Here is a 23,067-nt window from a genome sequence, read left to right on the forward strand (position 1 = left end):
AATTGATTTAAATAAAAAACAGATTATATATACGATATATAAGTATTATTCATGATAGTTGAGCTTTTTATCATAAAATTTATGACATGTTGCTCATGTTATAAAATCAATTTTATTATTGCAATAGAAAAATGTGATTTTTGAGTTTAGGGGACCAAACTACATAAGAAAAATACAGTGGCGTCAGATGTACATTTTATGATTTTTTTTTTGTAGACTAGTGTAATTGACGATAAATTTTTGAATTCAAATTCCATCTTTTGCAATTAAAGTCTGGATGATATAAAACGAAATATAAGCAAGTTTTACGTCGAATATCCTCAAAGTACCAAAGTTAATGCAAGAAGTTTGTTAACTGTTGCAAGTAAAGTGGTCTTTCTGCGAGCAATGTACAACAAAAGTTGATTAAGATAAAATGTTTGTTATGTTAAATTATAACGATATGCCGAATTTTATTAATTTAGGATATAAAAGCAAAATGCAGATTTTTAAATCATAAGATTAACAAAACATTTTCGATCTAAACTAAATTAACATAAAACTTATTCAATGATACCACCACCAACGCTAACACATAATTCAGCCCTTTTCCGACATTGTTTATAACAATTTTTCTAATATGGTCCAACGGAATTTCTCTAATAACAGTTTCAATTTTTTTGTTTAAACAGTCTAAATTGTTATTAAAATTTTCAGTGTACACTTTTTGTTTTACATAACCTTAAAAATAAAAATCCATAATAAATAAATCCGGACTTCTTGGCGACTATGGTTGCGGATCATATCTACCAATCCATTTTTTTCGAAATAACGTATTTAAATAATTTCTAATTAAAATGGTCGAATGTGGGCCGCAATGTTTTTATGTTTTTTAAAAAAGTGCTGTCTTTTAAAATTTTGTACCCAAGCCACAAACAATAATCTAAACGTTTTGTTTCATCACCTAATTCGATAGTGTGGTTAAATTTTGGTTTATAATACGACACCTTACTTCATCTAAAAGCTTTTTTCCTTCCTTTTATTTTCCACATTGCCCGTTTCCGAAAATTTTTTAACAACTCTCTTAATTGTTTTTTTATCTACTAAAAATCCAAATTTTTCCTCAAATTGCCTTAAAAATTGCATTGTAACTAATGTTCCCCATCCATAGCACTGCACTATAAATATTTTATATTGTAATGTAAACATGATCAATTAATATTTGACAATAGGCTAAAGCTAAGCTATCAAATGATAATTGTTAGTTCACTCAGGTCATTTGCTTTTATTGTAAAACAGAATATTAGAAAAAAATTTTCAAGAAAAAACTCTATTTTTCTTTTATATGCTAAATTAATAAAATTCGGCATATCGCTATAATTTAACATAACAAACATTTTATTTTAATCAACTTTTGTTGTACATTGCTCAGAAAGACTACTTTACCTGCAACGATTAACAAACTTCTTGCGTTAACTTTGGTACTTTGAAGATATTCAACGTAAAACTTGGTTATATTTCGTTTTATGACATCCAGACTTTAATTGCAAAAGATGGAAATTGAATTCAAAAATTTATCGTCAATTATACCTTACGGGGACACAATCCGGAGACACACTGTATGTGATAAAGCTTCACATATTTTTGATGTATGTGTATTGCACTTGAGTTTTAAAATTAAATTTATATTCAACATAATTGTATTAGGTTCACAGCACGACGGTTTTTAAAATGATTCAAACCTACAAAAAATATCAAACTGTAAAAAAACCAAAAACACAAGGGCGTTGTAAAATGAACTACAAAACGGATAATAATTTATATTTTATTAAAGAAGAGTTAGGAAGACAAATACAAAAATTGCATGAAAAGAAACAGTATTTTAATCTTAATGATTTACTTAATTTTGCAAGAAATGAATATGATTTTACTAATGGTAGATCAAAATTACATAAAATTATAAAATCTATGGGATATAGATATAAAAAGATTAGCAATAGAAAAGTGTTAATTGAACAACCACATATAGTTTCAAAAAGAATTACATTTTTAAAGACATACTTGCAATACCTAGAATCCGGAGAGTATACTTTTGTTTTTCTTGACGAAACTTGGATTTACGAAAATGGCACCCAAGTTTATCAATGAAAATGAAAGATTCGTGTTCAAAGTTTTTATAATTTATATATTAGTCGGCCGTTCCGTATTTTATTCGTTATTGTTATTCAGTTGTTCTCACGAGTTGTAGTTGACATCAAAAAGCGTAATAAATCGTTCCGTGTAATTTTCGTTAAAAAGTAGTTTCAATCGTGTTAATACACAAGTTCGATAGAAGCACTTCGGCTTTTATTTGCTATTCGAAGAGATACTTCTACTTATTCTACAAGAACAGTAAGATTTTTCCTTTTTGACAGTTTTTTTCTAACCCCCGCGTTTTTAAGTAACTTTCTATAAGCGTATCAGATTTTTCCCGCGCCGGTCTCGACTATTTCTTAACATTTTTTGGTCCTTCGAGCCGGATATAACCGGAAGTGCGGAGAGAAGGCCGAGATTTTTTGAGACGTTTTGAGTATTTTTCGATTTTTCATTTTCGTTATTGTGTGTTTACGTTACCAGTGCGACCGCTCGTGAAATTGACTTAAACCCGATTTTCGAACGGCAAAATGACATTCACGGGTTAATTTCTCGGACAATAGATAATTTGAAAAAGCTCGCGATCGCTAAACGTACTCGCGGGAACTTTCAAAGTCGTTTGGAACGACTTGAGACTAATTGGGATTAGTTTAATAATGCTCATAAACAATTAATTCAGTATCGCGACAAGTATTCGGATACGATATATTTCACCGAGGACATTTTTTCTGAATGTGAGGAAACTTATTTCGATGCTAAGGGGACATTGCTTGATTTATTAAATCCTCTTCCGCTGTCTCCGACCCCGGAAGTTGATACAAAACCAGTTTCAAACGTCAGTCATTCGTCATCGCGTTCGCGTCATTTACCGAAAATTGACCTTCCAACTTTCGACGGTAAATACGCCAATTGGGCTCAATTTCAGGACTTGTTTTCTACGATGGTCAATGACAATGAAGACCTTACCGATGTCGAACGTCTTCAATATTTAAAAATGAGTTTGACCGGTGAACCCGCTCAGTTATTAAAAAACATTTCTGTTACCGGTGATAACTTTTCAAGATCGTGGCAAATATTGATTGACCGGTATGAAAATCGACGGTTATTAATTGAGACTCAATTATCGATTTTATTTTCCGCGCGTGCCGTAAAGACTGATTCTTCTAGCGAACTTAAACGTCTTGTCGGGGAAATTAAAGAAGCTTTCGGTGCCTTAAAAGTATTGAAGTGTCCGATTCAGCATTGGGACTATATTCTCGTATATTTAATCGTACGAAAATTAGATACAGACGCCGTTAAAGAATGGGAGAGATCGATTGGAAATCATCGCGATCCGTCAACGTTTGATGAGCTTGAGGACTTTCTGATGAACCGTATTCACACCTTGGAAGCTGTCGAAAATCTTCAATCTAGCCGTAAAGTGTATTCCATTTCAACGGGTTCAAAAGTCTCTAGTGTGAAAGCTCATAATGCTTATTCTCCTGTAAATGGTTGTGTTATGTGCAACTCAGCGCATTACATTTCTTCATGTCCGGCTTACCTTTCAAAAAGCCCGGCAGAACGGCAGGATTTTGTGATATCCCGAAAATTATGCTTCAATTGTCTTGGTTCACATACCGTCAACAAATGTCGCGTTTCTAAACGATGTCGCGTTTGTCGCAAATCTCACCATACGTCTCTTCACGACGCGCCACGACGCTCAACTTCAACTAGAATACAATCTTCAGTTGAACCTTCAAAGTCAGGAACAGTTTTCGCGCCCATACAAGAACAACCGAGCATCACCGCTAATGACTTAACCGTATCGAATCATCTTTTACATTCGCACCACATTCATGCTCCGGTACTGTTGGCTACAGCTTTAGTACGGATTGAATCATCGCGTGGACATTCCGTTATCGTTCGAGCCCTTATTGATCAAGGATCCGAAGTTTCTTTCATCACCGAGTCACTTGTACAACAGCTTCAACTTCCGCGAAAACCAGCAAGTATTCCTATTTCAGGAATTGGTTCGCAACGTACAAGTATTTCAAACGGAATTGTTACAATTCAATTAAGTTCGCAATTCAATCCATTTCTTTCATTCAACGAAGAAGCATTAATATTGCCGAAATTAACCGCTTATTTACCTCAAAAATATTCTGCTCAGTTACCGATTGAGCTACTGAATTTACCGTTAGCCGATTCAGATATCTCATCATCAAAAAGAATTGATTTGATTCTTGGTGTGAGTTTATATTCTAAAATTCTTCAAAATGGTGTTAAACGAAGTAGTGATGGTTCTTTGATTGCCCAGCAAACCGCGTTTGGATGGATTCTTTCCGGCGTACTGTCGAATCAATCACAGTCAAACTTCAACCCGTATGGTTTTCAGTGTTCGATAGATCGTGAATTCGCGGATTTAATGCAAAAGTTCTGGACGATAGAAGAAGAATCAAGTTCTAAGCCGTGTTTATCTACCGACGAAATTGATTGTGAAAAACATTTCGTCAATTCACATTCGCGTGAAAGCTCTGGACGTTTTATTGTTCGTTTACCATTTCGAAAGTCTCCGCGTGAATTGGGAAATTCTTATATGATCGCTGTTAAGACTTTTTCTCGTTCCGAGTTAAGATTCGCACGGGATGAAAGCTTCAAGACCGCGTATAGCAAATTTATGCGCGAATATCTCGATTTAAATCATATGCGTCCCGTTACAGTGCCAGTCGAATCACCCAACTTCTATCTTCCGCATCACGGGGTGATTCGCGAATCTAGTACGACTACTAAGCTTCGTGTCGTGTTCAACGGATCACAAAAAACATCATCTGGATTATCGTTAAACGATTGTCTTCATACTGGTCCGAAACTTCAAAGTGAACTTGTTGACGTTCTTCTAAGGTGGAGACGCCATCCCGTCGCGTTCGCGTGTGACTTAGAGAAAATGTATCGTCAAATTGACGTTCATCAAGATGATTGGCAGTTTCAACGAATCGTCTGGCGTGAAAATCCTTCGGAACCTCTTCAAAGTTACGACCTGACAACGGTAACGTACGGACTTTCATGCGCGCCGTATCTCGCAATTCGTTGTATTCGACAGTTAGCGGAAGAACATGTTGAAGAGCAGCCTCTCGGTTCTTCTGCTCTTTTTCGCGACACTTACGTGGACGATATCATTTCCGGTGCTAATGACATTGATGAAGTTCAAGAATTAATCTTTCAATTAAATCGAGTTTTAAAGGCGGGCGGTTTCCTAGCGCGAAAGTGGATTTCAAATGTTTCAGAAGCGCTCGCATATGTTCCTTCAGACCTTCTATCCGATACAGAAACGTTGCGTGTTCAAGATGACAATTCCCCTCGCGCATTGGGTATTCTTTGGAACAATTCGACCGATGACTTTCTATTTTGTTTCAATAATGACGATTTTGACTTCCGAGAACTTACTAAGCGTAAAGTTCTATCATTCATTGCGCGTTTATTCGACCCCCTCGGGTGGCTTTCTCCGATCATTGTAACTGCGAAGATTTTTATGCAAAATTTGTGGACTTGCAATCTCGAATGGGACGAAATCCTTCCGCATGACCTTTCTCTTCAATGGAACGAATACACTAACTCTTTTCAAACGTGTCCGGTAATTCGCATTCCGAGATGGCTTGGAATTACTCGCGATTGTTCTTCGATTGAATTGCACGGGTTCGCGGATGCTTCGACTAGTGCCTTTGGTGCGGTAGTATATCTTCGCGTTTCAAGAGCTGATGATGTTCGCGTTTCTCTTCTTTTTTCTAAAACGAAAGTGGCACCTCTTAAACGCGTAACCATTCCGCGACTTGAATTGTGCGCCGCCGTGTTGTTAGTTCGGTTGATAAAACGCGTTCGAGCAACACTGGATTTCAACGAAGTTCCAATTTTTCTATGGAGCGATTCTACGGTGGCACTTTCTTGGATCTGCAGTCATCCTTCAAGATGGAAAGATTTCGTCCGGAATAGAGTAACAGAAATTCAGGAGCTTTCTCATGTTCATTGGCGCTACGTTCCGACGAAAGAAAACCCAGCCGATTTGTCTTCCCGTGGAGTTTCAGTGACGAAACTTGAAGCCGAAACGTTATGGTGGAATGGACCGTCTTGGCTTCGCTCACCACCCTCAGAATGGCCATCTCTTCGGACCAATTCGGATGCCAAAGAAATTCCAGAAGCACGTTCTATTCATACATCCAACACCGCAACTGCTATGAAAAAAGGATGGGATTTAAAGTTGAAATATTCGTCGTTGAACAAGCTTCTGCGAGTCACTGCTTGGTGTAAGAGATTTTTTCATAAAGTAAAGACTAATTCAAAGTTTTCAGACATACTTTCTCCTGATGAACTGAACGACTCTTTAATGTTCTGGGTGCGCGAGTGTCAACAACTTCATTTCTCGGACGAAATTCAAATTCTAACGGAGGGCCGTGTAGTGCCGCGTTCAAGTTCTCTTTTCCGACTTTCTCCGTTCATAGACGGTAAAGGTTTTCTACGAGTGACCGGGCGCCTTCGCTTTTCAAATTTGGATTGGAATGAGAAGCATCCAATCATCCTTCCAAAAGATTCGCCAATTACGATTCTTCTGATCGACAAACATCATCGAGCTACGTTGCATGGAGGAACTCAACTAACTTTATCTTCAATCCGACGCCATTTCTGGATCGTTGGAGGGCGAGTACCTGTCCGTTCGTTCATTCATCGATGTATGATTTGTGCGAAACAACGAGCAGTCATCAGCCAGCAGTTGATGGGCCAACTTCCGCCTTCAAGAGTCATATCATCCCGCCCGTTTCTACACACCGGTGTTAATTACGCCGGACCTTTTCATTTGAAGCATCTTCGAGGACGTGGTAGTAAGACGTATAAAGGTTATCTTATTCTGTTTGTTTGTTTAGCCACTTCAGCCGTCCATTTAGAAGTGGCCACAGATTATTCAACTTCGGGATTTCTTGCTGCGTACAAGCGATTTTCCGGAAGAAGAGGTATCAGTGAATGCCTCTACAGCGACTGTGGCACGAATCTTGTTGGAGCTGACCGTGAGCTGCGTTCCATGTTTTCTGCAGCGTCCAAAGAATGGAAAGAAATGGCTAGTCTCTTGAGCTGCGACGGCACTCGATGGAAGTTCAATCCTCCCGGAGCACCACATTTCGGTGGAAAGTGGGAGGCCGGAGTAAAATCCGTTAAAGGCCATCTTCGAAAAATTGTCGGATCGACACTTCTTACGTATGAAGAATTCAACGCTTGTTCGTCCGTTCGCTAAGTTAAGCATTTTGCCATATTGTACAAATTAGTAATGTTATTCAATTCTAGTTATTTTTTCACATTTCATTCAGTTTCATTTAATTCAGTCTTTTATTGTTAATTTCTTTCTAATTATTTCATTACTTTATTTAATGTAAAAGTTTGTTTTCCTGCCGCCATTTTTTTCTTATTTAGTTTGTAATCATTTCAGTTAGGGTCAATTTTCAAATTATTGTATTTTTTTTTTTTTAATTTTCTGTTGCCATTCGGCAAGGCGGGCGGTAATGTTCAAAGTTTTTATAATTTATATATTAGTCGGCCGTTCCGTATTTTATTCGTTATTGTTATTCAGTTGTTCTCACGAGTTGTTGTAGTTGACATCAAAAAGCGTAATAAATCGTTCCGTGTAATTTTCGTTAAAAAGTAGTTTCAATCGTGTTAATACACAAGTTCGATAGAAGCACTTCGGCTTTTATTTGCTATTCGAAGAGATACTTCTACTTATTCTACAAGAACAGTAAGATTTTTCCTTTTTGACAGTTTTTTTCTAACCCCCGCGTTTTTAAGTAACTTTCTATAAGCGTCTCAGATTTTTCCCGCGCCGGTCTCGACTATTTCTTAACAATTCGGTATTCCGCAAAGAGCAGAAGGCGAAGGAAAAAGATTTACAATCTTGCACGCAGGCACTTCGTCAGGGTTTTTGCCAAATTGCGATCTCTTGCTCAGTGACAACACGGAGCACAGAGATTATCATAAAAATAAGACGTCAATTATTTTTATGGAATGGGTGAAAAATCAATTACTTCCAGCATTAAATAATTTGGGTGCGAAGTGTGCGGTAGTAATGGATATCACTCAAAACAAATCGAGAAAGCTTCAAGTTTCTGCACAAAAAAAATGATATGAAAAAATGGTTAACTGAACATAGTATACAGTTTGAACCAACCTTAAATAAAAAAATCGTTATGGGAAATAATCCGTTATTACAAGCCTCAAATTGAAAAATCCTTTGAAATTGACAAATTAATAAGAGACCATGGCCATACTATTCTTCGCCTTCCTCCATACAATTGCCAATATAATCCCATTGAACTATGTTGGGCGTTCTTAAAAACTTATTACAATAAACATGTTCAGTCCAGCTCGGAGAAAAAGATCTGTCGTGTCAAGGAGACTTGGCAAAAAGCTCTTGGTCATTACACTCCGGAGATGTGGGCAAATAGTGTTCGCCACTGTGAAGAAGTAATTAAAAAAGATTGGACAACATTAATGGGAAATTTATTAATAACTGATTTACCTCCTCAACTCATCATCCAACTAGCGGAAGACTCAGATTCTTCCAGTAATTCTGATTTTTAAACAATATTCAAATTTTAATTATAGCACTTAATTATGTTATCTTAATATATTGCTCACGAGTTTTAATTTCAAAACGTAGATATTAGCCAAGTGACGAGAGATTAGTGGCTTCGTCTTTAAAGTGACAACTTCGTTTAGAATATACACAACCTTACTTATTATTTAGTGGAAAATATTATAAAGCGTGGTCATAGAACATGGTATCTAGGGTGGTACAGACCGTTTTTTTATAAAAATTTGGCAATGACAATTGATTTAAATAAAAAACAAATTATACGTATATACGTATATTATACGGTCTCAGCGAGACCGGTCATTAGACGTTTCTGGGGTTCTGACGAAAATAAAAATTTGAGAATTCAGAGTTAAGTATTATCAATTACGTTCTCTTCGTCTAAAATATTTTCAGATTTCTAGCACTTCCGGTTATACCGGCAGTCGCCACCTACTTTATTTTTTTAAATGGAACACCTGTATATTTTTACATATTTGGATTTATCTGTTTTGAAGGTTTATAAATAACTTAACTTTTTGCAATTTGATTCGGCCGTTCTCGAGTTATTCGAATTTTTCTAGAAAAATCTGCTCCAGCGGACATTTGTTCAAAAATCATAGAACACTCGATTTTTGAGATCAGTTTAGGATTCAGAACGTGCTTAGACAACATGATGGAGTATGTTTTGGTGCCAAGAACGGCTGTCTAGATCGTTTGGTCACTTTACTATGACATGTTAACTTTTCGAAATTTGGAAGCACCATAACTTCTTTTTTTTTAATGGCACCCCCCATATTTTATTACTTAGTCGTCTTCGGCGTCTCATTTTGCATCTTTTATATTCGATATGTAATATGCCTAACATTAATAGTTTGAGAAATAATTAGGGTTTTTTGAAAAATGCTCACATATCATATCGATATTAACCTAGTGAGCCATGGAAAACAAATGTTTAATGACTTATTGACACACGTCAAAGTCTGATTTCCGTTGTTTGATGGTTGTGAGTCTAAAACCAGTTAAAATGGATATTAATAACGTAAATAATGATTATACAAATAAAGAAATCCATAATTTATTTTTTGTGCACGAAAAGTGCGACAAAGTTCTTAGTAGAACTTGCAGAATGTTTAATGAAAATTATCCGCATTTACCTCCGATGACAAAAGGTAGATTTAGAAGAATAGAAGCAAATTTGTTGCATTTGACTTTTTGCACAAGTGAGTCTTTGACAAGAACTCATTGAGAAGGCTTGTTTTTCATGACACACTAGGCTAAATATCGTCGTGCCGGTTCCGGTTCGTCAAAAAGAATATTTGACTGAAACGAGATCGGAACTGTCATGACTTATACTAACAGTGTGAATACACGTTTGTTTCAACACCGGTCTTTCATCGGTCGTGCAGCGAGACGTTACGTTTTTTTTTCTAGTCATGGCAAGTATTAAATCGTGGAATTCTGAAAAAGGTAAGTATTTATGCGTGTAATTTATAACATTTGATTATAAATAAGAAATAATTACATTATAATTATGTTGAAAGAAATTGAATATAAATTTGTATTTATTATTTCCAGATGAAATACTTATTGAATTAGTAAAAGATAAACGCGACTTATATGATTTGCAGTCACAGTACTATAGTGACAATCATTATAAAAGGAAAATCTGGAACGAGATTGAAGAAGCAGTTGGATTACCTGGTAAGTAAAAACACAAAAGTTATCCAAAATTTGATATTTATTTAATGGCTTTATTATTACATCGCAAGATTTTCTTGCCACGGTACTGAACCCTCTGGAGAGTTAAAGAAATTTTTAAACATTTCCCTTGTCTGAAATGCTTCTGCCTGTGCATTTCCTCCTTGTCTTCTTAGATTTTGCACGTGTTTAGTATTAATGCATTCCAAATTATTCTCTAAATTGACGATTCGCGTACACTGTTGGAAATAATTCACGAGCACACCCTGTATAATCTGAACGCGTGTGTCTAGCGGAATAAAATTTGGTATGGAAGTAGTACTAAAGTAGTGTAACTTACTCTCACATGGAGAGCGGCACAACTCTGCTGGGAGATGAAACATCAATAGCGAGAGTATTCCCCGTGAGCTTCGCATACCATCGCTACACGACGTGGCATGGAGTCTATAAGTCGCTGTATTGTAGCGAGAGGGATGGCCAACTATGCCACCTCAACTCGCCTCCATAGCTCCAAAACGTTAGCCGGGAAAGCCGGATAACGTTGAAGTCTCCGACCAGTCATTTCCCAAACATGTTCGATTGGACTCAGATCCGGAAAACGAGCTGACCTAGGAAGCATTCGTTTACGGTGCTCTTCCACAAAGGTCTGTACAATACGTCCGATATGCGTTCGGACATTGTCGTGCATGTATAGGAGACCTGGACGCCGCCGAACGTAGGGAAGCACAACGGACCGTAGCACCTCATCTACGTATCGTTGACCCGTCATGGTCTGCTATACACGAAGCAGACATGTACGTCCACCATGTGTAATAGCACCCCATACCATAATGCTCTGTTGTCGGTGGATAGGGCATTCTTGCACGCACTGCTCGAGTAGACGATCACCACGTCTCCGACGAACTAAAATTCGCGCATCACCGGTGCTCAATTCGAATCTTGATTCGTCGGAAAACAAAATGTCCTACTCGGCAACCCACTAATGCCTAGCGTCGACCTACTCGTGACGTATGCTGCGGTGCTCGGGTGTTACTGGAATCCGCTGTATCGCACGACGCGCGCGCAGTCCACTATCTACCAAACGCCGCCATACAGTTCGCGTAGTGAGTGAGTCTTCCCCTGCCGGTGGCCAAACAGCTCCAAGTTGCCTTGAGGAGGACGCACACGACGCTAAAGCGCTGAGCACAAGAGTGCGATCCTCGTGTGCTGGGGTCGCGCAGGGCCGTCCCGGCCGCGGCTGTAGGTACCTATGTCCTACCTCAGACCATCCTCGCCATGCCCGTTGCACTGCCGATAACGACCGCTCGAGACGACGCGCAATTTCACGGAACGATACACCTTCAATGTACATACCCACAAACATTCCTCGCCCAAACTCGCTTAAGTAACGCGATCGCTCATCCATTGCGCACAGAGTACGATAACAATGTGGTCCCTCACACCACACTAAAAACGACCGGTATTTTCCATCCACTTCGGTCTCCATAGCGACGGAATGTTCCACTTGGAAGGGCGGCTCAGTCAACAATGCCGCGACGGAACAACTTGAAACTCGCTGAATAAACTCGTCTACAGTAAAGCTTTGTGCTCCGCAAATATTATGGATTTATCTTCACACGTTCAGATTATATAGGGTGTGCTCGTGAATTATTTCCAACAGTGTATTTCTAATAATATTATGTAGAATGCATGTTGTTAAAATTATTTAAGATGCATTTTGAGGATGAGCTCTGAGTCTTCTATTGTACACGCGAAAAGTCTGTGATAAAATACCGAATGCACATTCAACTAATCTTCTTCCTCTACACAAACGATAATTAAATATTCTTTTCGCATTATCTTCAACATTTTTCGATCCTGGGTAAGGCCGCATTAAATATTTTTTTAGCGGAAATGCTTCATCTGCCAATATTACGTACGGTGCTATTATGTTTGTACCTGGTAGAGGTGAATCTATTGGAACATTCATCGTGGCATTTTCCAGTCTTTTTCCCAGTGCAGAATTTGCAACAATTCCACCATCACTGTTTTTTCCATATGACCCAATATCCACAGCAACAAATTTGTAATTGGCGTCTACTAACGCCAAAAGAACTATCGAAAACGTCTTTTTATAATTAAAATATAAAGATCCACTGTTTGCTGGAGCTTCTATTGTTATATGTTTGTCATCTAGAGCTCCCAAACAGTTTGGGAAATTCCACATGCTCCACATTTCATTTGCTATTTGTAACCATTGTTCTTGAGATGGAGTTGAAATATACTCTGTTAATAACACTTCGTTAATTGCTCCGCAAATTTCGAGAACGATGCTCTGTACTGTCGAATGGCCAAGGCGATAACTAAACGCAATTGTTCGGTAGAAATCCCCTGTAGATAAAGATTTCAAAGTATTTATTTTCTACTATACATAGTTTCTTTTCATCATAGGAGCAAAGAATCGATGGGAAGGACTACGAGCTCAATATCGGCAATACCTTGCTAAGATGAAGTCCAAAAGTGGCCAAGCAGCTACAAAAATTTGTAAATGGCGATATCAAGACCAAATGCAATTTATAAACGCATTTATAAATTGTGACAGACCACGGATATCAACTATCCATGAGGAAGAAGATAACGAAAACATTCCTGACATGCATATCGGAGAAACAGATGGACGAGCAACGGTGTCAAAAGAAATTGATGGCAGTGAAGAAGACATTGATCCTGCCAATACGTTTAAGAGTAATGTACCGCCGCCGGCTCGCAAAAAAAGTAAATCGATAAATACAGAAATTCAACAGGAAAATGCATCATCGATTCTGATGAAGTATATTCTAGATAAAAAAGCCCACGAAGAAAAACCACACCCCATCGACAATTTTTTGCGTTAATCGCTGGAACAGTTAAAAAATGTTCTGCTGTTGATCAACATTATATAAAAATTAAAGTATTCACTCTTGTGAGTGAAATTGAAGAAAAATATATTACAGCTGCTTCTTCGCCCTTCTTATCACCAACAACAACACATGCTCACGTAGGCGGTGGAACAACATCAACAATTATTTCAAAACCATTAACTTCTTCTGAATCCATGCACCCACCTCATTTTTCATTTCCGTTGTCAACGCATTACGCATATGAAATGTGTCCAGCTAGCAATACTGATAATATAAAATAATAATAATAATTATTAATTAATATAATAATAATTAAAAAATTATAATATAACTTTGTAACGTATTTTGTAATACGTTTCATTACTTACCTTAAACAAACCATTAGTTTTTTCTCGTGGAGAAATCGCCTCACGAAAACAAGTGTTTATTTTTGAAACTTTGCGCTCGATTTTTTTCAACATCATTTCGAATGTTCCGGAGTCCATTCGACAATATTGTGAAAATTTGTCTTCTTCGTCTATCAAATGACGATATAAAGTATAATATTCGCCTTCTTCTTTTCTCGTTAATAAACTGGGATGTATCCACATTCTTCTTTTCTTCATTTTACGTTGTATTTTTTTTTTAATTGTATCCTGTTCATCCAAAACAATGACTATTATTGCTAATTCTTCAACTGAAAAATTAAATGCCATTTTTTGGCGAGTTTTATCAACGTCCTATGTCGACCGTGGATCGAGACAGACTGATTGTTACACTAGTAGTGTAGACACAATGAGATTTGATCGGACCGAGAATGAACCGTGAACGGCATCACAGTGTGGATCAACCCTTACACAGAGGGGTCCAGCCTTAAACGGACAAATATACACGATATACCCTGTAAGATATCGTTCGAAGGTGAAGATTTCCACCTGGATGGATTCACTAGGTCACACTAGGTATTCATGGCACACTAGGTTAAATATCGATAAATGTGTGCATTTTTCAAAAAACCCTAATTATCTCCCAAACTATAAATGTTAGGTATAGGACATATGGGATATAAAAGATGTAAAATGAGACACCGAACACGACTAAGTAATAAAATATGGGGGGTGCCATTTAAAAAAATTAAGTTATGGTACTTCAAAATTTCGAAAAGTTAACGTACCGTATTAAAGTTACCAAACTTTCTAGACAGCCGTACTCGGCACCAAACATACTCTATCATATTGCTTACGCATGTTCTCAATCCTAAATTGATATCTCAAAAATCGAGTGTTCTCTGATTTTTTTAACAAATGTCTGCTGGAGCAGATTTTTCTAGAAAAATTCGAATAACTCGAGAACGGCAGAATCAAATTGCAAAAAGTAAAGTTATTCATAAACCTTGAAAACAGACAAACACAAATATGTAAAAATATATAGGGTATTCCATTTAAAAAAATAAAGTAGGCGGCGACTTCCGGTATAACCGGAAGTGCTAGAAATCTGAAAATATTTTAGACGAAGAGAACGCAATTAATAATACTTAAATCTGAATTTTCAAATTTTTGTTTTGGCCAGAACCCTGTAAAGTTCTAATGGACGGTCGTCGTGGATGACCCTGTATTGTAAAAAAAAAGTTAATAAAAACTGTTAAATATATATATATATTATAATTTATAAATCATCTACTTCCGGTCTAACCGGAAGTGATATAGTAACAACACTAACTTCATAAAGTAAACCTTTTTGTCCTGTATCGATGTGCCCAATAACAAATCTGTGGTAGTTATAGTTTAAAAGAAAAAAGGGGGTACCAACAAGTTGGAACAATTGTATAAAAAAAAATACTAAATGATTAGTACTAAAAATTTTAACATAGTACAAAATTAGTACATAAATAGCACTAAATTATGGCACTATGAAAATGCTGATATCTTAAAAGGGAGGTGTAACTGGACGTCCAGCTACACCCCCCACTTTGATATATACAGTGTGTCCCCGGATTGTGTCCCCGTAAGGTATAATTCACGATAAATTTTTAAATTCAAATTCCATCTTTTGCAATTAAAGTCTGGATGTCATAAAACGAAATATAACCAAGTTTTACGTCAAATGTCCTCAAAGTACCAAAGTTAACGCAAGAAGTTTGTTAACCGTTGCAGGTATAGTGGTCTTTCTGAGCAATGTACAACAAAAGTTGATTAAGATAAAATGTTTGCTATGTTAAATTATAGCGATATGCCAAATTTTATTAATTTAGGCTATAAAAGCAAAATGCAGATTTTTAAATCATAAGATTAACAAAACATTTTCGATCTAAACTAAATTAACATAAAAGCTTATTCAATGATACCACCACCAACACTAACACATAATTCAGCCCTTTTCCGACATTGTTTATAACTTTTTCTAATATGGTCCAACGGAATTTCTCTAATAACAGTTTCAATTTTTTGTTTTAAACGGTCTAAATTGTTATTAAAATTTTCAGCGTACACTTTTTGTTTTACATAATCCCAAAAATAAAAATCCGTAATAGATAAATCCGGACTTCTTGGCGGCCATGGTTGCGGACCATATCTAGCAATCCATTTTTTCCAAATAACGTATTTAAATAATTTCTAATTAAAATGGTCGAATGTGGGCCGCAACCATCTTGTTGAAAATATAATTTATTGTTAATATAATTTTCTAGTATTTCTAAATATCGGTGTTGATTCAAATTGCCGTTTATGAAGTAAGGTCCAATAACACCGTTTCACGAAACAGCACACCACACATCCACTTTCTGGGAATACTGACGTTTACAAGCTATGCGATAATGTGAATTATTCTTTGACCAAAATCGACAATTTTGTGATGTTACCACTCTATTAGTGGTGAACGATGCTCCGTCCGAAAATATTATGTTTTTTAAAAAAGTTCTGTCTCAAAATTTTGTACCCAAACCACAAACAATAATTTAAACGTTTTGCTTCATCGCCTAATTCGATAGTGTGGTTAAATTTTGGTTTATACGGCAATATTTTCTTTTGTTGATAAATTCTTTGTAAATGGGATTTACTTATACCGACTTGAACTGCCCTTTTTCTTAACGACACCTTACCGTAATCCATTGCGTTCGTTACTGCAACAATCGACCCCGCATCATGTTCATCTGAAAGTTTTTTTTCCTTCCTTTTATTTTCTACATGCCCGTTTCCGAAAATTTTTAACAACTCTCTTAATTGTTTTTTTATCTACTAAAAATCCAAATTTTTCCTCAAATTGCCTTAAAACTGCATTGTAACTAATGTTCCTCAATCCATAGCACTGCACTATAAATATTTAACGTTGTAATGTAAACAGGATCAAGTAATATTTGACAATAGGTTAAAGCTAAGCTATCAAATGATAATTGTTAGTTCACTCAGATCATTTGGTTTCATTGTAAAACGGAATATTAGAAAAATATCCAGACTTTAATTGCAAAAGATGGAATTTGAATTCAAAAATTTATCGTCAATTATACCTTACGGGGACACAATCCTGGGACACACTGTATAAAAAATATACTAAATGATTAGTACAAAAATTTTTAATGCCGTACAAAATTAGTACATAAATAGCACAAAACGATGGTACCATCAAAATGCTTATATCTTAAAAGGGGGGTATAACTGAACGTTCAGCTACACCCCCCACTTTGATATATATAAGAAATATACTAAATGATTAGTACAAAATTTTTTAATGTACTACAAAATTAGTACATAAATAGTACAAAATTATGGCACTATCAAAATGCTGATATCTTGAAAGGGAGGTTGTATATGAAGGGGGGGGTATAACTGAACGTTCAGCTACACCCCCCACTTTGACATATATAAAAAAAATACTAAATGATTAGTACAAAATTTTTTAATGTAGTACAAAATTAGTACATAAATAGTACATAATTATGGTAGTATCAAAATGCTGATATCTTGAATGGGGGGTGTAGCTGTACGAACCTTAAATAAATTGTCTTGCTCCGATTTCGTAAAGGCTGTCTCACCCTCATATTAAAAAAAAATCGCCCTGTGTTAACGACGGCAGTCCCCAAAGATCTGATAGTTGCTAAATATACCAAAACATCCCACCTGTCGAATAGCGTGGCCACATTTACTTGCTCTGACTTCCTAAGGGCTCTTTTATACACCCCCATATTAAAAAAATTATATACTAAAACATCCCATGTTCTTATGCTTTATGTTTTTATGCTGAGCATTAATGCTATTCGTTGTTAACTTTTGGTATATTTAGTAACTATCAGATCTTTGGGGACTGCCGTCGTTAACACAGGGCGATTTTTTTTAATATGGGGGTGAATAAAAGAGCCCTTAGGAAGTTGGAGCAAGTAAATCTGGCCACCCTATTCGACAGGTGGGATATTTCGGTATATTTAGCAACTATCAGATCTTTGGGGGCTGCCGTCGTTAACACAGGGCTATAATATTTAATATGAGGGTAAGACAGCCTTTACGAAATCGGAGCAAGACAATTTATTTACGGTAATTTTTCAAATGTATTTATTGCTCTGTTTCAAATTGATCGACCTTTAGAATTAATATAACAGTCGTATTTTCTGTAGTTTTGTTGTTTACAAATTGGAGCGTGTAAAACCGACTCCACTGTATACCGGGTGATCTCGCTAAAATGGCGTGCTGTTTTCACACCGGTCATATCTTGGCCATTTGAAGACTTTTATAATAATTTTTTTTCACGAATCGTCATCATTTTTGCTCTAGTATATGAGGTTAATTTTATGCCCCGAGTCACCGGAACACCTGTATATGTATGTGACAAACTACTGGCACTATTTTTCTGAAAATTTGCATATAGCGTTTATACGAGGTGCTCGTTTCAGTTAAACATTTTCAGTTTTCTTCAACGTTCGGTTATACCGGAAATGGACCTCAACTTCGTTTTTTTTTGTTTTCCGTCTTTTACGCCATGTAGCAAATAAGGCAGGGGCGATAGTACATGTTATATGAATCTCTAATTGAGGAGCCTTCACTTTTGGCACAGATTATAGGTAATTTATAATGAATTAAAAAAATAATAAAATAATTAATAACTTTTTAATACTTTTCAGGCACTTTTAAAACAATTCAACACATTTTACTTACTATTTAGTACTAAAACAGGTTTTATTTCACTATTAAACCCTAATAAATCACCTTTTCGATCACAAATCCGATCTTTGTCATTAACCAAAACCACCGCAAACCCATCTTTATCAAAACCAATTAAATCAAAATGATCACATCCTGATAAACAATTATTTTCATAAATTTCATCTTTACAATTTTCCATTTCATCACAATTTTCAACAAAATCCCCTCTCCCATTCAAACTAAACAAAAAATCTTTAACACTTTTATGTCCATGCTTAAAAGCTAAAGGTGCTAAAATCCCCGTAGGGCGTTTTCCTTCACGAGCTCGACAAATCGAACAATTACACAGACCCCTACAGGGTGGACATTTCCAATTTGGATCTAATAAAGCGTTTTTGGCATCTTCACCGTAACGATTTTTTAAACAAACCCCACAAAATTGGCCTCGAACTCCAACACACTCAGAATTACGACAATAAGTTTTACTGTCCATGGTTTTTTGGCGACATTGATGGCAGGAAGTGCCGTTTTGGGAGTAAATCTTTTTTGTTGTACGAGATGCTATGTTTTTTAAATAATTTTCTGTGATTAATTCCACAGGTACGATTTTAAAAGGAGTTGAATTCGAGGTTTTGTAATTTGAGCGTTTTCGTGGGTGGTAAAGTGGTTTTTCTAGATCTTCAATGTCCACATCATCATAATTTGAATCTTTTATTAACTTAAATTGTTAAAAAAAAAATTATTAAATCAATTTTATTTTAAAAAGATTACCTTTTCATCTGGCAAATCTAAATAAGAATACTTAGGAGTGATTTTTGCTAATCTAGAAGAACGCCTCGTCTCCAACGGAACCATAACGCTACATCGAAAAGTCGAATCTCCACCATCCCGTTTACGTTTCGCCCCCTTTTTAATTTCTTCGTATGTATTAATAGCATCCATGGTATCGTCGAAATCAGGAGTTTCAAATTGAGACATCTTAATTGAAAGAAAAATTATTAAATTTAAATTTAATTAATTTGAGGTTATATTATTAATAAATTAATCTTAATCTTACCAAAGCTTGTAATTCCTTCATATTTTGTTCACGAAGTGATTCATAATCACTAACTTCTGATTCCAAATCCATTTTATTGGTGGTTTTATTAAAATTAAAGAAAATATTAACAAAAAGAATTAAATAAAACGTTAAAATTACAAAAATGACAGCTGACACTAAGGTGAGGTTGATAAAGTAGGTTTCTTTTTAAGGTTGAAATAATCTACTTAGATGTACTTTAAAATAAAAGTCTCGCTTTTTTAAAAATTAATTAAAATAGATTATTAAGTTACTTCACCGACCTCTGCGCCTTCTAACTGTGCACCATAGAAAATAGCTTCGTAGAAATGGAGATAAAAATGGAACGCATGTTGCGCCATCTGTTAGGGATATTTTAGAATTATTCAGCTAAGAACCAAACCACTAGAATACCGGTTGGATTGGGTTTATGTAATAATAGCTCCAACCACAGAATAACTGTTTGGAAAGTATACTATGTAGCTCCAATTAACGTTCCGACAGGTTGGCAATGCCACCACATTTGAATATTACTGCATCATATGACATGTGAGATTGCATCCAACGAGCTTCCAACCCATTATAACGTTAGCTGAAACAATGCTATAATAAATTCAATTATAACTAATTATTTAATCTTACCATTATTACTTTATTATACTCTTAAAAAAAATCACTTTAAAATGACGTTTTCATCTGTCATTCTGAAGAAACTTTAAGTTTTAATAGTTGAAGTTAGCGACAAATTAAAAATATAAAACGATTTTGAATCTATACTTTTTAAATTAAAAGAATGATACTGGCAATAATTGTTATTGCTGTCTCTCATCATTCCCACTATTAATAATAAAATTGTTAGTTTAATTAATTTATTGAAGAATTACATGAAGTTGTAACTTGGGTAAAAAGTAACCTCTACAGGCGCAGATATAAAAGTGGCCATTTAAAAATTAATTAAGATATTTAATAATTTATTGAAACTATAAATAAAACAATTAATTAATAAAATAAAATTTTCAACAATTACCTACTTTACCGACACGATGACAACACACAATACAAAATATAACTGTCAAACGTCAAATAGAAGTGATTTTGCATTTTCTCCAACAAAACTCGTTTAAAACTCGATTTATAAACACAAAGAAGCCGTTTTTTGCTTAAATAGTTCGCAATTTTCCTCGATCATCATCGCGATATAAAAGAAATATTCTAAATTATAATTTTGGTGTAATTCTTTAAAGAAATGGATCGTCTTTTGAGGTTAGGTGGAGGAATGCCCGGTTTAGCCCAAGCTCCGCCGCCGAGCGATGCCCCCGTTGTTGATACAGCCGAGCAAGTTTACATCTCATCTTTGGCGTTATTAAAAATGTTAAAACACGGTCGAGCTGGTGTTCCAATGGAAGTTATGGGACTTATGCTTGGTGAGTTGACATAACCTTAAAATTATAAATTTTTTTAATTTTTTATTTATTCAGGTGAATTTGTTGATGATTACACGGTGCGTGTTATTGATGTATTTGCTATGCCTCAAACTGGTACTGGGGTTAGTGTAGAAGCTGTTGATCCTGTGTTTCAAGCAAAAATGTTGGATATGTTAAGACAAACTGGTAGACCAGAGATGGTTGTTGGTTGGTACCATTCTCATCCAGGTTTTGGGTGTTGGTTATCAGGTGTTGATATCAACACCCAACAATCATTTGAAGCTCTCTCAGAACGTGCAGTGGCTGTAGTTGTGGATCCAATTCAATCAGTGAAGGGAAAAGTTGTTATTGATGCTTTTCGATTAATTAACCCAAACATGATGGTGTTGGGGCAAGAGCCAAGACAAACAACATCAAATTTAGGCCACCTTCAAAAGCCTTCTGTTCAAGCTTTAATTCATGGTTTAAACCGGCATTATTACTCAATTAGTATAAATTACCGTAAAAATGAATTGGAACAAAAAATGTTGTTAAATTTGCATAAAAAGTCTTGGATGGATGGGTTAACCTTGTCGGATTATAAAGAAAATTGCTCTGTGAACCAAAAAACCGTCTCTGATATGCTAGAGTTAGCTAAAAATTACAACAAAGCTTTAGAGGATGAGGAAAAAATGACCCCCGAACAACTAGCGATTAAAAACGTTGGAAAACAAGACCCGAAAAGACATTTAGAGGAAAAAGTCGATTTATTAATGACTAATAACATCGTGCAATGTCTTGGAGCTATGTTGGATACTGTTGTGTTTAAGTAAAAATGGATTTTTTTACTTATTTAAGGCATAAAATGTATTTTTTTAATTTTTTGGTTTTATTTTTTCGCATTTTTTTCTTTTTGATTAATCTGTATTATTTTAGTGCGGAATAAAAAGAATTTTTCAGAAATAATAACTTAATTTTGATTACAAAAAATAATAATAACCTCACTTTATCTTAAACTAAAATTGCTGTGGTGATGTGGGGTCCGCTAATTTCGCTTGAATATCCCGAATCGTTTTCTCCCAAAAACTTGCGATTTTCATTTTCTAATTTTTCAATGATTTCCCGTTGATTTATCACCGTTCGTTTTAAATCTTCAACATTCTTCTGGATTTCGTGTAATTGGACTCTATCTTGTTGGAAATTCCCTTCGTAGATTTGATACTGCTTCATAACTACGTCTTGTTGGTGTAATAAAGCTTGAAGTTCGTTGATTTTGTCGTGATACGCGTTTTCTTTGGATTCCCAGCGATTAAGGTCTTCGCGATAACGTTCTTCTATCGCTATTTTTTCGTGCGTTATTGTGATTAAGTTGTTGCTAACTTTCGTTAATTCGCGAATGTAACCTGATTCGCGTTCGCGAAATTTACTTTCTTCCGAATGGAAACAATTATAAATCCATGACATATTTTTTGGTGAATTTTTCCACAAAAACTGAATTTTTATCTTTGACAATGGCGAAAAAGATAAGTTTGAGATAAGATTAACCGAAATGATAATGGAATGAAATAAGATAAAGTTAAGGTTTGAATGATTTGATTATTGGATTATTGAATGAAAAAAAAGTTTATAATTTTTTACTTTATTATTACTTGTCACATGCTAACTCAAACCACCCCAGTAAACAAATTTGCGTTTCAGAAACATTTCTGACACATATTATTGAAACATGAAATGTTTCTTCGACATATTTCTGAAACATAGTTGAAATGTGTCTGAAACTACTAATGTCCGGCCTTTTTTATGTTTCATTGAAACGTTCAAAAAAATTGTATATATAGAAGCCGCATCGCCTATGTTCGCCCGTATACCACACAGTGGTCAATTTCTCAAATTTAGGAGGACAAAAATTGGTCATTTTTTTGTTGTATCTGGCTCACTGCATGACTGATACATAATACAGGGTGTCTCACGTAACTGGTTCGTTAGAACTTTTTTAGGTTCCACTATTCATAGAGGTTTGAAATTTTGGTAGCATGGATTGTTCATTCTAAACTTTCAATCTAAAATATTTTCAAGATGCCCACCACTTCCGGTCTACCGGAAGTAGACCACAACTTCGTTATTTTAAATGGAATGCTATAGTTTTTATTACACCTTTCAATTATACATAAAAAAATGTTGATTTTGATAAAAGTTGTTGGTATTATGGGTTATAATT

At 35.5% G+C, this 23,067-nt stretch overlaps 4 protein-coding genes across 4 annotated transcripts; 2 read left to right on the forward strand and 2 right to left on the reverse strand.

Annotated features, from left to right (window-relative positions):
• The first annotated feature begins 1,521 nt into the window (after window positions 1-1,521).
• LOC111420154 (uncharacterized) lies at window positions 1,522-7,974 on the forward strand. The gene is made up of 2 exons (XM_023053077.2): window positions 1,522-6,389; window positions 6,435-7,974. Exons 1-2 carry the CDS (start codon window positions 3,053-3,055, stop codon window positions 7,367-7,369), a joined length of 4,272 nt encoding a protein of 1,423 aa, XP_022908845.2. The 5' UTR covers window positions 1,522-3,052; the 3' UTR covers window positions 7,370-7,974.
• Window positions 7,975-12,107: 4,133 nt separating this feature from the next.
• Window positions 12,108-12,617, reverse strand: LOC111420663 (uncharacterized). Its single transcript, XM_023053708.2, has one exon. It carries the CDS (start codon window positions 12,615-12,617, stop codon window positions 12,108-12,110), a length of 510 nt encoding a protein of 169 aa, XP_022909476.2.
• Window positions 12,618-18,339: 5,722 nt separating this feature from the next.
• LOC111420668 (cell division cycle-associated 7-like protein) lies at window positions 18,340-20,038 on the reverse strand. Its single transcript, XM_023053712.2, has 3 exons — window positions 19,447-20,038; window positions 19,161-19,367; window positions 18,340-19,107 (listed from the first exon to the last, which is right to left on the reverse strand). Exons 1-3 carry the CDS (start codon window positions 19,516-19,518, stop codon window positions 18,394-18,396), a joined length of 993 nt encoding a protein of 330 aa, XP_022909480.1. The 5' UTR covers window positions 19,519-20,038; the 3' UTR covers window positions 18,340-18,393.
• Window positions 20,039-20,509: 471 nt separating this feature from the next.
• On the forward strand, window positions 20,510-21,818 carry LOC111420664 (regulatory particle non-ATPase 11). Its single transcript, XM_023053709.2, has 2 exons — window positions 20,510-20,870; window positions 20,925-21,818. The coding sequence occupies exons 1-2, from the start codon at window positions 20,693-20,695 to the stop codon at window positions 21,680-21,682; spliced, it is 936 nt and encodes a 311-aa protein (XP_022909477.1). The 5' UTR covers window positions 20,510-20,692; the 3' UTR covers window positions 21,683-21,818.
• Window positions 21,819-23,067: the final 1,249 nt, after the last annotated feature.

This window comes from Onthophagus taurus, chromosome 5, assembly GCF_036711975.1.
Source record: "Onthophagus taurus isolate NC chromosome 5, IU_Otau_3.0, whole genome shotgun sequence".
Taxonomy (NCBI): Eukaryota; Metazoa; Arthropoda; class Insecta; order Coleoptera; family Scarabaeidae; genus Onthophagus; species Onthophagus taurus.